We start from the raw sequence: 17,649 nt of genomic DNA, 5'->3' as shown, positions 1-17,649 counted from the left end.
CCTAGGCCCAAAACAGGTGTGGCTGCTTTAACCACCCCACACGGGCTTTCTGTCCTCCCCGGCTCTCTGTCTCTGAAGAGAAACCAGTCCGATCCAATTTAATAAGAGGCTGGGACAACGTCACATTAAATGCAGGTTTGACTGATTATGCATTCAAGAAAAATGCTAAACTGTCAACCCTGCCCTTGTGTTTACGAGAGAAAATGAGGAAACTGAAGGCTGGTTGCTGGTTTGCCCCCTTGTGGTCTTACCATGAATAAATGGGTGAGTTGGTGGATGAAGAATAGACATAAAGAAATTTATATTAATATATTAAAATATAGATCCTTTATCGATTTATCCTCCATGGGGTTAAATTGGAGAGATGATAGATAGATAGATAGATGGATAGATAGATGCTTGGATTCGATTTGTCCATGTTTAAACATGTTCTGTTTGCTCTGATAATGAAATGAAAACTACTTCAATAAGGTGCTAACAGCAAACAGAATCCTGTTTAAACAAAACGGGAAACAGTGCAGACAATGTCTAGTATGAAATTTTGATGAGACGTTTGTTGAGGAACTTCACTGAAACCATGCCCCACTGTTCTGATGAGCATGTACACACAGACTCCATTGTTGAAAAGCACTTTGCACTTTTATGGTCTGTGTCTTTGCCAAATTACTTCTTAGATCTGTCTTACACCGAGTTCACGACTCACAATTTCACTCTTAATTTCTGTTCGCTGTCGAAATGGTCTTTACACAACAGGACAAGAGACAGACTGTTTTTTCCGCTGTTTTGAGACCTATCGACTCCACTCAACTGCCCGTCCTAAAATGACTTCTTCACTGGTTGTTTTGGTTTGGTCAATAAAATAAGCTTTGTTGGAGTGGAGAACAATACAAACTGTCCAATTACGTATGGTCACGGCGAGCGTTAGGTCTAGGGTTAGGTGGAGTTAAAGGGTTAGGGTGAGCTCACTGATACTTCCATCTCAAAAAACAAACCAACAGGGACTGGTTTAGTCCAAACTCCACTCATTGGATTTGTGTTTCATTGCCTTGCAACAGTAGTTATTTGCAAACACTGCATGGGGGGAAGGTGCTGTGAAACATGTGTATGTGCAGCTTCCCCCCCGGCACAACAGGGTACGGTGGAGAATGAAAAATCACTTTTGAACCCTGCAAACGTTGATTTGATCTCAGGCCTTTACGCCCACGGCTGTCGGATCGAATTGCCTCGACAATCATAAAAAAAAAAACAATAAGGGAAACGGCGTCTCTGTGACAAATAAAGTAGACGCACCACACTTAAGCGTCAGCCGCTGTAGCTGCTCCCTCCTGAATTACTCTTATTCATTCTCTCTCTTCCTGTTCTTTCTTTTCCCACGCAGTAAAACCAACGGTCATCGACGTGGGCATCTATGTCAACAGCATCGGACCTGTGTCCTCCATTGACATGGTGAGTTGGAGTTTTTATTTTTCCATTGACTTACATTGTGTGTGCGTGTGACAGCCTCTCTCTCGCTCTATCTCAGAGTCCTTCTCGGAGATCCTCTTCCTCTCTGTCTCTCTCTCGCTCTCCTTCTTTATTTTTACCTCCCCCCTTTATCCATCCAAACAATCCCTGTGTCTCACACAGTCATGATCGCCCTCTCTGTCAAATCCCTTAAGCCAAACGACGGGAAGGCTGTCTTGAGTACCTGGAGTGGCCGTATTTTCAAAAAGAAAGTCTGCAGCTGAGGAACGGCTGACGCTGCAGATGATTCATGTTATCAGGGCTGCAGGAGGAGAGGAACCCGCAAAGAAAATGAGTCGTCTTTGAAAGAAGTCTCTGCAAACTCTCCAAAAAAAAAGAAATGCCCTTGAATGTCTCCATCAAATACACAACATATCTGTCTATCTGTCTATCTATCTATCTATCTATCTATCTATCTATCTATCTGTCTATCTGTCTATCTATCTATCTGTCTATCTGTCTATCTGTCTATCTATCTATCTATCTATCTATCTATCTATCTGTCTATCTATCTATCTATCTATCTATAGCGGTAAATAATCCCAGTATTTGAGGGTTTTAACGTGGGGATTCCTTTAGGGAAAAAAAGAACAAAAGTAGGCTAAAGAGTTGTGGATAATTTTAGCCGACATTAATATTACAAAGAGAGTTCAGCTGCAGCGTGATCGATGCAGGCTTCCAAAACCTAGCAAAACCCCATCAAACCATAGCTAGATAATAATCACAAGTCATCGGCATTCAAAGCTAAATTTGGGTCCTGTAAAAGCTTAAAAGGTTGACAACGTTTATAATGCGTGGAATAACATCTTTGATGCAAGAGTGAAAGCCGGCGAGTTAGTCTTGAGTGAAATGGGGTAGACTAAATGGATTCAGCGCTCCTGGATAAATAATTCAGGGGGCTCGCGTGGCCACCATACGTTGCATTGTGATATTATGTATTTTTCCTCCACTTTGAGGACTTCTCTCTGTCTTGACTTCACCAAGACGCGCTTCATGGAGTTATTGCTCTGCTGGCAGTCGCCGATTCCGTCGCTGGAATGAAAGAGATTTCTTATCCCTGAAATCAGCGGATGCACCAGAAGCAGCTGTTGCTTGGCAACATTAAACTGTTCATTGATACAAAAAAAAGCATTTTCTTTGCCTATTTGCGGCGGCTGAATGAATGGCTCCAATGGCCGTTAATCATCCGAAACATTTACATGTGTTTACCAACAGTGAAAAAAAAAATGTATATATGTGTATATATACATGTATCTATATATATATATAATCTCGAAAAATGATGTTAATTGATATGCTATAACAACATATCTCGTTCTGCCATAAGTGGCTTGGTTTGTCCTGCGCTGTGTCCACAAATTCCCATTGATTTCAAAGAATTCAGAGAAAGCCCATAGCCACCAGCGGGAGATGTAGTTATGCTGGTTCAGGGAGTGCACCGCTTGAACGTAGCTCCTTGTTTTGTTCCCTCGTCTGGCTCACTGAAGCATCTTGCAGGGTTCAACGGGTTACCTTGGATACCTCAGAGAGAGGCCTCTGAGCCGGAACCGTTCCTCCGGGGGTTCGGAACGAACGACCCGTGCTGTCCTTCCCACAGTGTAAAGGAGGCAAAGGGGACAACGGACACATTCCCATTCAATTTAAATTTGAATACAGCAGTTGTGCTACTGTGGCGTGAAGCTGTGTCACGATGTTAATATATCCCATAGACAGATAGATAGATATCTAGATAGATGGATAGATAGATAGATAGATCGATAGATAGATTGTTAGTTATTGGATCAAAAACCTATATATTTGTGTTCATTTTGAGTTGTAGCCATGTAGGATATAAAAATGTGGCGTAGCATTGTTTTGAAGGCTTATAGACCCACAACCTAACCAAAAATGTTGATGTTGGTGTAATGTCAAATTACGCCGCATATCAATACTAAAGCGATCTCTAGAGTTATGAGCCCTTCCAAGTTATTACATACAAGACTGATTGTTTTAATAATGTCTGGGATGGAAAACACCACCACCCGAATGCAAATTGTGACACAGACTGAGAGAGAGGGAGTGACCAAGACCAATCTATTATCATTCTTCATAATCTAACCATGAAGGTAAAGTGTCAATGGGAAAGTGTTTTAACCTGCAGTTAAGCAGATGTCCACTACATGCTGGATCCAGAAAACTGCAGACTGAATGGAAGTCAATGGAAAAGGAAGAAACTTCTGACTACAAATACAAAGTAAATATTTTTCTACAAGACTATAGAGTCTTGCTATCTAAGTTTACTTCTTGTAATTTGTGCCTCGGTTGTTATTTCGAAGGTTATTATTCGGTAAGGTGGTTAACGGCCTTAAGACGGGCATATTTGGGGGCATAGTTGCTTTGATTGACATGTCTCTCGTTTGCATCGGTTCTTCCTTTCGGTGACTGTCTGGAGGTTTCGCTCGCCCACACCTCAGCACACCAAGACAAGTCCCCGCCGCCCAAATTGGAAAGCCCTGGCTCCGCTTCCCGCTAAGATTGCGGGGAGCGTAAGTCCAAACCCGAGGCTTATAATCGGCTCCTCAGAAACTGTCCAATTTTTGTTCCTACAGTCTGCGGTTGAGACCCGCGGCCTTTCTCTGACATTGTTTTGGAGGAATTCTCGTGGTTTATTTTATTTTGCACAGCATATATTTACATTTCAAAGAAGCAGATCCATCCGGTGACCCTGTGGAAACTGGTGAAGGGAATCCAAAACGCGGCGAGGCAGGATCCTTCGGTTTTGTAGGTTTGCCTGCAGAACGGGAACATAACCCTAACCCCTCTCAAATGAAAGCTCTGAGATGGAGGAATTTCCTTCTCCATAAGGAAAATAATGACAAATGGCTCAACTGGCTAAACGCTCATTGTCGAAAAGGCTGCAGGCACTCAGTCGCAAAGAGGCACAGCGGCTATGAAAAAACGTTAGATTTATCAGTGGGTGGGCATGCCAGCCCCATTCAACTAATCACAGGGTAACTTATGCCAAGTAGGTTTTCAACTTTTGAACTTTGGGTTGGTACAACTTACTTGTCAAGAAAAACATGGCAGTGAGCGATTGCGAATGCATCGTGGCGTGCGCTTGATTTAGCAGCAGGGAGTGTCATAGAAAAAAATTTCATCGTATGTAATACCGAATTTGATGCAACTTTGATGCTTCTTGGTGTGTTGGCGAAATTATTGACGGACGGGAAAGGGTCACAAATGGCTGCTCTACAGACTATGAACAATTTTCACGGGGGAAGCGTGTCTTAAGCTTGAACTGCAGAGACGGTCGGTAGATGAGAAATGCAGAAATGGTTGAAAAGAGTCAGACGTTCCGTCACAAGAAAAATTCCCGGAAAATGTGGTTCCTTTGTAAACACAGTGATACTAATGTGTGTGTGTGTGTGTGTGTGTGTGTGTGTGTGTGTGTGTGTGTGTGTGTGTGTGTGTGTGTGTGTGTGTGTGTGTGTGTGTGTGTGTGTGTGTGTGTGTGGGTGGGTCGGTGTGGGTGGGTCGGTGGGTCGGTGTGGGTGGGTCGGTGTGGGTGGCTGGGTGGGTGTGTGTTTGTGGCCTCCAGTTGGTCACCGGGTCATGGCCGTGCTCCGCTCGCCCCGGGATCCCAACTTTGTTTTGGAAGCGGGCGAGTTGGCTCCCACTGTGATTTTTCAGTGATTAGGGATTGTGATGATTGGCAACCCCGACCTTAACCCCCACCACCCATGATGGAGCCTCCATCTTCCCCTATCTTGATTGTTTTGTTTGTTTCACAGTCATGCTCTCTCTCTCTCTCTCTCTCTCTCTCTCTCTCTCTCTCCCCCTCTCGCTGACTTATCAAAAACCCTTTTTGTCCATCTTACTCTCTCACAGCCTGTTTTTAAGTCCCTCTGACTACACTATAAAATATTTTGCACTTTGTTGTATTATATGTAATGTACATTATGAATATTGATTATGTGCCTTACATATCCTGGAGATGTACAGTACATAGCAGGCCGCTTGCCAGCCCGGTGAAAGGATAACGATTCCTCCCCGCCGCCCGAATCAGGAAGTGTTCCAGCTCAGTTTCCCGCCGATCAGTCGCACGCTCAGAAATGCTCTATAGGGGTTGCCAGATGGGTCCACAGAAAATCTTGCTGCGGCACACCAAAACTTCACTCACATGCTGGTTGCGGTCCCGCGAGCACGGGGGACGAGTGCGAGCTTGAACAAATCTGCGCCGTGAATCTGAAACAATGAAAAGTAAAAATAAAACATTTTAAAATTTAGTTTCCATGATATATCTCAGACAAAAAACATTAATTGTTTTTTTTATTTTGTTTTTAAAGAGTTTTAAACACTTTTCTGTGTGCATCCTGCAAAAAATAAATGTAAAAATGGCCGGTCCCTCATTTTTCTTCTTTTACTCGCTATTGTGGCCAAAAAAGTCCAACTATCAAAGACTTAAAGTCGTATAAAGCCTTTATTGTCGTTCCATTACTCATGAATGGGTTTTATCCTTAATATATGTAAAATGTAAAAAAAAAAAATCGATAAAATTGGCCAGGTTCACAAGTTGTTGTCAACCCTGTTACTTTTAATGAAAACATCCCTTCAGAGATAATGGACCGTTCCCAAAGTGGCATCATTTCCAGGAAGTGAAATCATCCGTCTTTTGTGAAGTCGATGGCGAAAAGACAAGGAAATGTTCTCTCCTTTTAATGAATTTTCTTTGAGTTATGTAATGTTTGACAGAGGGGGACAGATTTGTGTAAATGTGACCCACCACTTTCCTACTTTACCACTTTACTTCACTTTAGGGTCACATTTCGAAAATTGGACCTTTTGTCGTCTTTTCACATAATATGGAGGCGTAGAATCAGAGCAAGATATCATTTGTGGCAAACAAGCAAACATTTAGGGAGCTTTGACTTATTCAAGATGAAGGTTTTGAAAACAGATGTTCAGAGAAATCAGGCTTTAAAGGTTTAGAAACATTTCCAGACTATTGCAGAACAAAATACCCATTTAGAAACACAATTAGTGCTTTAGATGGTTACATTTGGATAGTGCTGAACTCCTTCAATACGATAATGTTGAATATGTTTTACTGAAATAATATTTGAATCATTCATTTAGTAAAATATTGGAAAATGCATAATTCAATTAAATCCTTTAATTTTTTTTTTTCATTTTACGTTCATGCTCACTGTAGGAGCATCTCTCCTCTATTATTCTGTAACTTACAAACATTCCCATTTCCTGCCTTAATTGTTTTATAACAATGATAGTTTTCAGATCGCGCTCAAGAAAACTCCAGGGGACAGCAATTCCCAGAATGTAATTGGCGAGGTCCTCCCAGCCAATTGTAGGAGGACCTCGCCAAGAAGACCCCGAAGTAGTCATTCACGATTCGAAACACTTTATAACCTTATTTTATCAAAACGGTTTCACTCCCTGACTTGACGTCACTGGGAATAGGAAAGGGTGATCTTGATCTGCACGTTTGCATTCAAGGGAACCGTGAGGTCACCGTGTACAACATGTAGGTAGCATGTAGCCTCGACTTTTAAATAATTATTTAATATTTAGAAATCAGCTCAGTTTTAAAAATTTGTTGAGAGAGGAATTTCTTGGAATTTCAAACTCAAGGCTTCCAATCGCCTCGAGGAATCGAGGAAACCGTCCGTTTTGCAGGAAATGGAACGGTTTACTGTACTTTTCACAGTCTCCATTTACATTTAAAGAAGTGGAGCTGTCCATCGACCCGGTTGAAACAGTCAGATGGAACCCAAAAAACGTTTCATTGTGAGTCCAGGAGATATTATGAGGCAGAAAAAAGCCTTTTTTTAGGGCATACTTTAAAAACACTGTACGCACTTAAGATAATAGTGCAGGGAGAAGCGTGCAGGTGTTATTCGAGTTTAATTCTGAAAAAATAATGCTGAAAATAGGCCCCGCTGTAAGAATTTCTTTCGCTGAATATGAAATATGAAACTATGAGAAAAAATGAACAATTCATATAATTATTTGGGTCTAAACTCTTGAGTAAAACCACTTGTAGTCTGAGTAGTAGTCCGACTAAAACTACTCATTAAGGGATGTATGATGAAATTTCAGTAGGCATTTCAAAACATTATAACACGGCTCTGGAATACTCGATTCTGATGGGTCTACAGTGACAATCGTCGGTCAGTCATTTCTGATTAATGACCGCTGCCGGTTAATAATGACCGTTGAGAGAGGCAAGTGCTTTTGCCTGCCTGTATTCGCAGACCTGATTTCACGCCGGCTTCATGTTTACTGTATACCAACACTAGCTTAAGATATGGAGATGCTACATAGAAGCAATGGAAGGCTTTAATTTGCATATGTCCGATGTGACATCAACAATGGTAAAAAGGTTGTGTTAGTTTCTTTGTATTTTTTACAGGGCGAAGAGTTGGCTATGTTGTTGCAGTGATAGGTACGCTTTTGTGTGACTGTTTTTCTTAGTCGGAGCTCTTAGACATACTAGACATACCATATAGAATAATTTCATATCAATATTTTCTCTCAATGTATTAATTTAGTGAGTAGCCACTAAATAAATATACAAGGTAATGTTTAGCCCTACTCATCTACCCCATCCTTCTGCTGTTTAGCTACATAGGTCGGTTTAGCGGTAGCTGTTTCATGTTTTTAATGTGGTTGTTTTATTTAGATTACATTTTGCAGGCATCTCATTGATATTGTTTGCTTGCTGTATGTTTTCTCCTGCGCGTTCTTTCGGTTGTGAAGTGTATCGGGGCCACGCCGGCTGGTGATTCTACGCTTTGGATAAAAATGTATTGATTGATTGATTGATTCACAATCAGGCGGGCTCGGCTATAGTTCGAGCATTTCGTCGCCTTAGACTACAACCACAGAGCCAGTCAGTGACTAAACTGTCACTTCATTGCAGCTAATTTCCCCCGGCTGTGATGGGCTCCGGCTGGTCTGAAGCGGATGGTAATTTAGCCTGAATGGTCTGAGGATTAAACGCTATTAGCCCATCTGAAGTCAACCCCCTGCGCCGTTTTTTTGGTTGTTGTTTAGAGCCGGCGCGCTGAGAGACAGATAACACAAGTCAGTAAATTCAGAACAGACAAAGATACGGCCGACATACACTTCTTTTCAAGATGTAGTGGGTGGCTTTTAGCTGGCTTTTAGTTGATATAATGGATATAATATGTCCGTCCAAACAGATCTGCACCTAAAATACATTAAATCGGACGGACGGACGGACGGACGGACCGAAACGTCTCGTGCGATACTAACCGGTACTTCCTCCGGCCAAGGTTTTGCCTCTGGAAGGTGTGGTCGAGATGTCTCCCCCTTTCATCCTCCCACTCCACCCTTTCGCTCCCCCACCCGCCCCATGCTCCGCTGATGGAGTCAGAACAGAGGGAGAGGCATGTTTTTCCCAGCAGCTGGGCTTGAAGGAGATCTCATCGAATCATGAGGAAAGAAAATCTAATTCCAGCATGATAGACAGCGCGATGCAAGATGTCTGTTTAGCTTTGTGAGTGTGGGTCTGTGTCTGATGTGTTTTTTATTTTGTTGTTTGTTTTTTTTTTGCAGTAAAATTGCGGCAATGCTTAAAAAGTTTTAAGAATCTTTTTTTCCCCCAATATAAAATTATTTTATACTTTATTAGATTATTATAATTTTATTTTATTGTTATTTTTTCATTCATCAGTTCAATTAAGTCTCATACATAATATTATATTTATATTTATTAATTTTTATTTCTACTTTTTTTCACTTCCTATAAAAATACACATTCTGCATATGAAAGTATTTTTGTATGTTTTTTTTTTAATGTAAAGCATGAACCATTTTAGACGTTAACCATAGGCTCCATTTTTCAAAATGGCAATTTTTTTGCAAAAATACAGTCATTTTAGGTTTGTTGTATATTGCCAAATTTTTTGGGTTATTGTATGTAGCCAGTTTTCGACAATTTTTCTATCCGTCTGTCTGTCTGTCTGTCTTTCTGTCTGTCTGTCTGTCTGTCTGTCTGTCTGTCTGTCTGTCTGTCTATCTGTCTGTCTGTCTCTCCAAACTCTCGCAAGTGTTGCGGAAACGGATTGAATTTGCATTGATTATTTTAAAAGCGCTGATTTGTACAGTACGTGTTTTTTGGTTTTCAGTGTGTGCGTGTATGTATACAGTGTGTGAGTGCGGCTGCATTCTCTGCAAGACTCATACAAAGCAGTGGAAGTGTCTGCCTGCGTGGGCTGTTGCCATGCCGTTGCCTCTGTAACAGCCCTTTTGAAACCAAGTGAAACGCAGCTGAAGCGCTTGTAATGCGGGAGCTTTTTTGTGTTTTTCCCTCCCTCCCCTTCCATACATCCTTCAGTTACCTTTGTTTTGGTTGCTTTTCTTTATCCTTTCCCTTTTGCTTCCATGGCGGTGTGCCGTCGGTGGTGAAACTGCAGATCCAGATGCTTTCGCTGTGTTTTCCCTTTGTCCCGTGTTGTGTTTCAGCGGTAAACCTCGCTCGCCAAAGACCAAAGATAACCCAGTTGAGGTCATGTCTCGTCTCGAAAAGAAACTCACCCGAGATAGATCAGGCAGGTGGGCAGGGGTTAAGTGGCTTGCACATATTTTTCCAAGTAGTTAAAATTGAAAATCTTAACAATAAAGGACAAGGGGAAAATCGAGACAAAGAGCAACGAAGAGACAGCAACCTGGCCTTTATTAGTCATCGAGCAAATTTTGGGAATGCCATCCCTCACCAAAAAACAGGAAAAGTTGACGTCAATTTAGCACAGCTCACATTTCAATACGAGTAATGAGGCTTGAGATAGGTGGGTAGCTAGGTAATAGGTGCCTGGGTGGGTGGGTTGGTAGTTATGTAGGTTTGTTTGGTAGGTAGGTAGATTTGAGCTGTAGGTGGAAAAGTAGATAGGTTTGTAGATAGAGTGGGTCGGTAGGTCTTTGGGCAGGTTGGTAGGTAGGTGGGTAGATTTGGTTGGTTGGTAGATGGGTGGGTATTTAGGTAGGTAGGTAGGTATGCAGGCAGGTATAGGTTTGGTTGGGAGGCAGGTCGCTCGATTTGGTCTGTAGTTTAGATGGTTTGTATGTAGTTAGGTAGGTGGGTTGGTCGGTAAATATAGGTAGGTAGACAGATATGTAGGTAGGTAGGTATTGTATGCATCTAATTATATGTACGTAGGTGGATTGGTCGGTCAGTTTAAGTAAATAGGTATGTACTGTAGGTAGGTACTGTAGAGGTAAGTATAGGTAGGTAGTTAGGTGAGTAGGTACTGTAGGTTGGTAGGTAGGTATGAAAATAGATAGATAGATAGGTTGTTAGGTGAGTAGGTAGATAGCGACAGTATGTGTTAACATCAAAACATTAAACAATAAAATTTTAGCCATGCATCGCAATAGCTCAAATTTTCAGATGGGCTCATTGCAATTATATTGCAATTACTTTAATTTGAGTCCAGTATTTTGTTTAACTTAGACTCTGTGATTCATGACTGTACCAGCTTTTCAGGTTATCAAATGTGCATTACAGAATACAGTATATTTTCCAAAACAAATACAGAAATCAAAGATTTCAATTAATTTGTGCCAATGGTGGTATTTCATCAAAGAAGGAAATGGACGCATAACTTTCCAACAAAGTATGGATATGACAGTTTTTCAAAGTGGTTTCAAAAACCAAAACAACAGAATTGCGTGTGCGTGTGTGTGTCTGTCTGTGTGTGTGTGTGTGTGTGTGTGTGTGTGTGTGTGTGTGTGTGTGTGTGTGTGTGTGTGTGTCTGTGTGTGTGTGTGTGTGTGTGTGTGTGTGTGTGTGTGTGTGTGTGTGTGTGTGTGTGTGTGTGTGTGTGTGTGTGTGTGAGTGCGTGCATGCGTGCGTCTTTGTGTGTGTGTGTGTGTGTGTTTGCGTGGGTGTGTGTGTGTGGGCGGGGGTATTCTCGCAAAGTGTTTTAACTTCAAGAATTCACTCTCCTCTTCCCCCAAAAGCCTTGTACGGAGGGGGATGTACTCACTAAATAATTTAGTCTAATAGATTACGGGGCATTTTGACTCCCACGCTCACTTTCGGAAAAAAAAGGCCGTAGATGGACGGCTATTTTTATGTCAGGACACTCAGTGACGCCCCGAAAAAAAACCCCAACACAAAACAAGCTGTCCTGAGGACGGCACAGCAGCTCATTCAGGGATTTATAGGAGGACAAATGAAAGTGCATGGGCGCGGATATTTATTCATTCATGAATTCCTGTGTTTATGACACATGCATATGCGGACACACGTGGACACAAAAGAGTCACAAGCCAGCAAAGCATGTAGGAACCTAACAAAAAAATAAATAAACCAAGCACAATAATTGATTGGAATAAAAACATGAATACATAAATCACAATTTAAAATGGGGTCGGTTACCCGGTAGACTATAGCGTAATGTCTTTAGTTATGAAAGAAAATAATTCAATATAATCAAAAATGGGTTACGTTACGAGATAGACCAGAGTATAATATGTTTTTTGCTTATGAAAAAAATAAAAAAATAAATATATATATATATATTTATATATATATATATACACACATACACTCACCGGCCACTTTATTAGGTACACCTGTTCAATTGCTTGTTAACAAAAATAGCTAATTAGCCAATCACGTGGCAGCAACTCATTGTATTTAGGCATGTAGACATGGTGAGGATGACTTGCTGAAGTTCAAACCGAGCATCAGAATGGGGAAGAAAGGGGATTTAAGTGACTTTAAACGTGGCATGGTTGTTGGTGCCAGACGGGCTGGTCTGAGTATTTCAGAAACTGCTGACCCCCTGAGATTTTCTCGCACAACCGTCTCTGGGGTTTACAGAGACTGGTTCGAAAAAGAGAAAATATCCAGTGAGCGGCAGTTGTGTGGACGAAAATGCCTTGTTGATGTCAGAGGTCAGAAGAGAATGGGCAGACTGGTTTGAGACGATAGAAAGGCACCAGTAACTCAAATAACCACTCGTTACAACCAAGGCATGCAGAATACAATCTATGAACGCACAACAAGTCGAACCTTGAAGCAGATGGGCTACAGCAGCAGAAGACCACATCGGGTGCCACTCCTGTCAGCTAAGAACAGGAAGCTGAGGCTACAATTCGCACAGGCTCACCAAAAATGGACAATGGATTGAAAAGATTGGAAAAACGTTGCCTGGTGGTCTGATGAGTCTCAATTTCAGCTGCGACATTCAGATGGTAAGGTCAGAATTTTGCATAAACAACATGAAAGCATTGGATCCATCCTGCCTTGTATCAAGGGTTCAGGCTAGTGGTGGTGGTGTAATGGTGTGGGGGATATTTTCTTGGCACACTTTGGGCCCCTTAGTACCAATTGAGCATTGTTTAAATGCCACAGGATACCTGAGTATTGTTGCTGACCATGTCCATCCCTTTATGACTACAGTGTACCCAATTTCTGATGGCTACTTCCAGCAGGATAATGCACCTTGTCACGAAGCTCAAATCTTCTCAAACTGGTTTCTTGAACATGACAATGAGTTCACTGTACTCCAATGGCCTCCACAGTCACCAGATCTCAATCCAATGCAGCCGACAAATCTGCAGCAACTGCATGATGCTATCATGTCAATATGGACCAAAATCTCTGAGGAATGTTTCCAACACCTTGTTGAATCTATGTCACGAAGAATAAAGGCAGTTCTGAAGGCAAAAGGGGGTCCAACCCGGTACTAGCAAGGTGTACCTAATAAAGTGGCCGGTGGGTGAGTGTATATAGACAGTATATATGTGTGTATTTTTTCCACATCATTTGAAAGTGAAGAATCAGAGCTTCAAAACAAGGTGTCACTTGTGCAAATCAAGCAAATATTTTTAAAGCTATGACTTGTTAATGACAAGGCTTTGGCAAACTGTGTTTCTGAGATAATCACCCTCAAAGTTTCCCCCCCACACTTGACATGGCTACTTGTCACATGGCCACTTGACACCCTGCTGAATGGGGCAGTCTCGGCATTGTTCTTGTGTTTTGAGGGAATGTTGAACAGCGTAATCGACACACAGCATCTTTTGTTTTTAAAAAGGCTTTAATTTAAAAGTAAGAATATACATGCTTTATAAAAGTGGAATTATTCAGGAGTTTAAAAGTGCGGACAACCCAACAAAATGTAGAATCTATCAATAATGTGAGTCTCTGTATATCAGCCTCGGTGTGTCATTTAATATATAAATGTGCGTATGCCAAATATTTTCAAAGTTCTTGGAGTTTTTATGTGGGCTAACCCCAACCCTACCTCAGCTACGCTTTGAGAGCCTGTTTGAGGTCTCTTTTCATTTTATTTTCACCTCTGGCTGCATTTGCAGATAAACTTGAGAATCTTGCCATTGCTAGATTGCTCATAATCTGCATCACCAACCTCAATGGACATTATCACATCATCAACTTCTTCCGTTGTAACAACAACGGCGTATCGTCGGTCTCCTCCGGTGGTTCTTGGAAATATTCCGTTTCATTGTCACATTCAGGTTGAAATCCGCTGTTTGAATGTATGTGACAAATAATCTCTTGAACTTGAACTTTATATAACGCCGGGATAACGCCGGTATCAGATTCAGCATCGCTGTCAAGAACTGACCATCATCGCGGAAATTGAAGTCCAGTACGCGCTGCTTACACTGACTTGCACCGGTCGCACTGCTCAGATTAAGGTCCGCGATTTGATTTAGAGCTTCCGCCACCCGCTTCTCGTAATCCATAACAACACGGAGATGAAAGTTTCCACGGACAAGTGAAACTGAAGGATCCTCGTCTTGTTTACGGAAGTGACGTCAGAATTACTTACAATACACAATTATGTCTCCGTGTGTGTGTGTGAAAGTAGTACAATTTAAAGGTTGAATTCTATCGAACGGTTTCACATTGGGACTTCACAACACGTGGAATATGGAGGAATGATCTTCACCTGGATGGTGGGTTTAAAGGAAAGGATCGATCGCCGTTATTCAGCCTCTCGGTAAGTGAGCTGTGTTTCCCCATGTAATCTTACTAGAGGATTTAACTCCACGGTTTAACATTTTTCTACTATTTATAAATCAAACTCGGTTTTGAAAATACATTGAGAGATTAAAAAAAAACCCACAAAGGAACATGATTCAAGATTCAAGATTCAAGATTTTTATTTGTCACATACATATACATACTTCCATACATATATGCAGTGAAATGTAATGCAACGCACCCGGTGATAGCACACAATAAGTCCTAGGAAAAAGTACAAAAATAAAATAAAATAAAAAGTAGAAAATTCCTTTCTAATAGACCGACTAACTGACTCCTAAAACGTAATACAGTAAGTGGAATACTTATAGAATAAGATAAAAAATATATAGAATAAAATACAATAAAAAATAAATTGAAATAAAATGGAATAGATTGAAGGAATATGCCTATGTATATACAGATATGTGCATTTAAAGTGGCATGTGAATTAAAGTGGCATGTGAATGTGAATAGTGTGAGGTAGTGTTTGGGATAATACAGCACAGTATACAACAGTACGGCGCAGCAATACGGCATCACGAACAACCCTGAACAGTGATACAGTATGCGGTACAGTATGCTACATACAGTACAGTAGGTAGTGGAGCCTAGTGCATGGCTCAGTTAGGACCCCTGGTGAGGTCAGCATTGACAGTTCTGATGGCTTGAGGGAAGAAACTCCGTCTCAGTCTCTCTGTTCTCGCTGCGTGACTGCGGAGGCGCTTGCCTGACCGCAGCAGCTGAAACAGTCCGTTGTTGGGGTGATGAGGATCCTTCATGATCCTACGGGCTCTGCTACTACACCTCCTGGTGTATAACTCCTGCAAGGGGGGGAGGGTAGTTCCAGTGGTACGTTCAGCTGAACGCACCACCCTCTGCAGGGCCCGCCTGTCCTGGGCAGTACAGTTCCCAAACCAGGCAGTGATGTTGCCTGTCAGGATGCTCTCCACTGCTCCAGAGTAGAAGGACTTGAGGATCCTCACCGATGAATCTGTAAAATGAATCTGTAAAAATGAAATTTTCCTTCTCAAAATGTTTTTTCAACTTATTTGGCGGCTCCTGGCGATTAGAAATGTGATAGTGGGTTTTGCTGCGGTGGGTCACATATATATATATATCATACTAAAATGGCTTAGGTAACGTGGGAGACTATAGTATAATAAAGTTTATCAAAAAAAGATATAAAAAATGGTGTAGGTTATGAGGTAGAACGTAGTGTAATAAAGTTTTCAGTTTTGAAATTTAAAAACTGATATAAAATAGAATTTAGAATGGGGTAGGTTACGAGGTTAACAATAGAGAAGTACTGTTTTAAGTAATGCAATACTCTTCTTATCAAATAGAATCAAATATTGATTAGCTTATAAGGTAGATCACAGTATAAAACTGTTTTTAGTTCTGAAAAAAATCTAAAAAGAATCAAAAAATAAAAAAAGTTTCAAGTTACGACGGTATAATAATGTTTATAGTTATGACAAAAATATAGATGTCATAAAGAAATGGGGTAGGTTGTGAGGTACACCCTGGTACAATAATGTTTTTAGTTATGAAATAAAAATATATGAGATGAAAGCAAAACCATCAAAGACACAGTAAAAAACAGGGATAGGTTACAAGGTACAGTAGGCCTTAGTATGATGGTGTCTCTAGTTATGAAATGTATTCCTTCATCAATGCATGTATTTATGACACAGGCTCTGCAGACATGTGCATGGGTGCTTGCAGCAGACATCAAAGCTGTGAACCTCTCGAAAGACAGTCTCTTAGAGATGAAAAGGAACATTTAGTTTTTTCCCCGCCACGCCGCCTTGATTTATTAATATTCCTCCATCGTTTAGGGTTGTCACATGTTGACGGCTGCTCTAGATCAAGAAAGATAATTACTGAAAAATATCCTAAGTGTGAAAATGCCAAAACGCTAAAATGCCAAGACGCTAAAATGCCAAAACCCTAAAATGCAAAAACACTAATATGCCCAGACGCAAAAATGCCAAGACGCTAACGAGTAAGACGCTAAAATGCCGAATTGCCAAAATACTAAAATGCCAAAATGTCAATGCGAAAATGCCGAGACGCTAAAAGGCTAAGACGCTAAAATGCTGAAATGCTAAAATGCCGACTTGATAAAATGCCGAAACGCTAAAATGTAAAGACGCTAAAATGTAAAAACACTAATATGCCAAGACGCAAAAATGCTAAAATGCCAAGATGCTAACGGCTAAGACGCTAAAATGCCGAATTGCCAAAATACTAAAATGCCAAAATGTCAATGCGAAAATGCCGAGACGCTAAAAGGCTAAGACGCTAAAATGCCGAATTGCTAAAATGCCGAAACACTAAAATGTGAAGACGCTAAAATGCTAAAACGCTAAAATGTCAAGACGCTAAAATGCCAAAAAACGCTGAAATCGCAAGATGCTAAATGCTAAGATGCTAAAATGATGAAACGCTAAAATGCTAAGACGCTAAAATGTTAGGACGCTGAAACATCGTCCTATGCATTCGCTTGCGTCCATTTCTGCAAAAATTTTCAATATTTTCCGTCATTTTTTTTGGGAGGGGGGCTGGGAGATCATTTAAGTTGATAATAAGTTAGAATATCGATATTGTGACGTCCGATATATAGTCTGGCTTGAGGCTGAATATCGTCTGGCATCATTTGGGTTATTGTAATATTCCCTCCCTCGGTCTCAATCGATCGCTGACCCTCTCTCTCTCTCTCTCTCTCTCTCTCTCTCTCTCTCTCTCCCTGGCCCTCCATCCGTCTCCACCACTCTCTCGCCCCCTCTCCCTCCCTCTCGGGCTCTCTCTCCTTCTCCCGCCACCGTGAGTTTTCTCCCAACTGGGTGAAACGGAGCGAAGGTGAAGACGCGAGGCAGGGAGGTGACTCCAGCCCGCTCCAAAAGGAGTGCCGGAGAATTGCCATCCGAGTGCTTCCTCTGGTGTCATACTTTGACTTTTTAAAGTGCCTCCAGATGTACTTTCAACCTGTGTGTGTGTGTGTGTGTGTGTGTGTGTTGTGTGCTCTTGTACAGTAGCCATCTCACACTTGACCTTTGATGATGTGAGTCATTCCACTGCCAGGGAGTGTGAGGCCTGGTAATGGGATGGGGGGGGGTTCT

The 17,649-nt window shown here is 41.4% G+C and overlaps 1 protein-coding gene across 1 annotated transcript in view; it reads left to right on the top strand.

The window, feature by feature from the left end:
- LOC307247988 (gamma-aminobutyric acid receptor subunit gamma-3-like) overlaps positions 1 to 17,649 on the top strand; it is a gene marked incomplete at its 3' end in the record, with an annotated part of 124,861 nt that overhangs the window by 48,612 nt on the left and 58,600 nt on the right. The window contains exon 2 of the mRNA XM_080024169.1: positions 1,379 to 1,446. Coding sequence (XP_079880295.1) covers positions 1,379 to 1,446 — 68 coding nt within the window. The remainder of the gene's footprint in view (positions 1 to 1,378; positions 1,447 to 17,649) is intronic.

Source organism: Zeus faber (assembly GCF_960531495.2).
Source record: "Zeus faber genome assembly, chromosome: 2".
Classification (NCBI taxonomy): Eukaryota; Metazoa; Chordata; class Actinopteri; order Zeiformes; family Zeidae; genus Zeus; species Zeus faber.
Note: the sequence above shows the minus strand (reverse complement) of the source record. Positions and strands in the feature narration are given on the sequence as shown.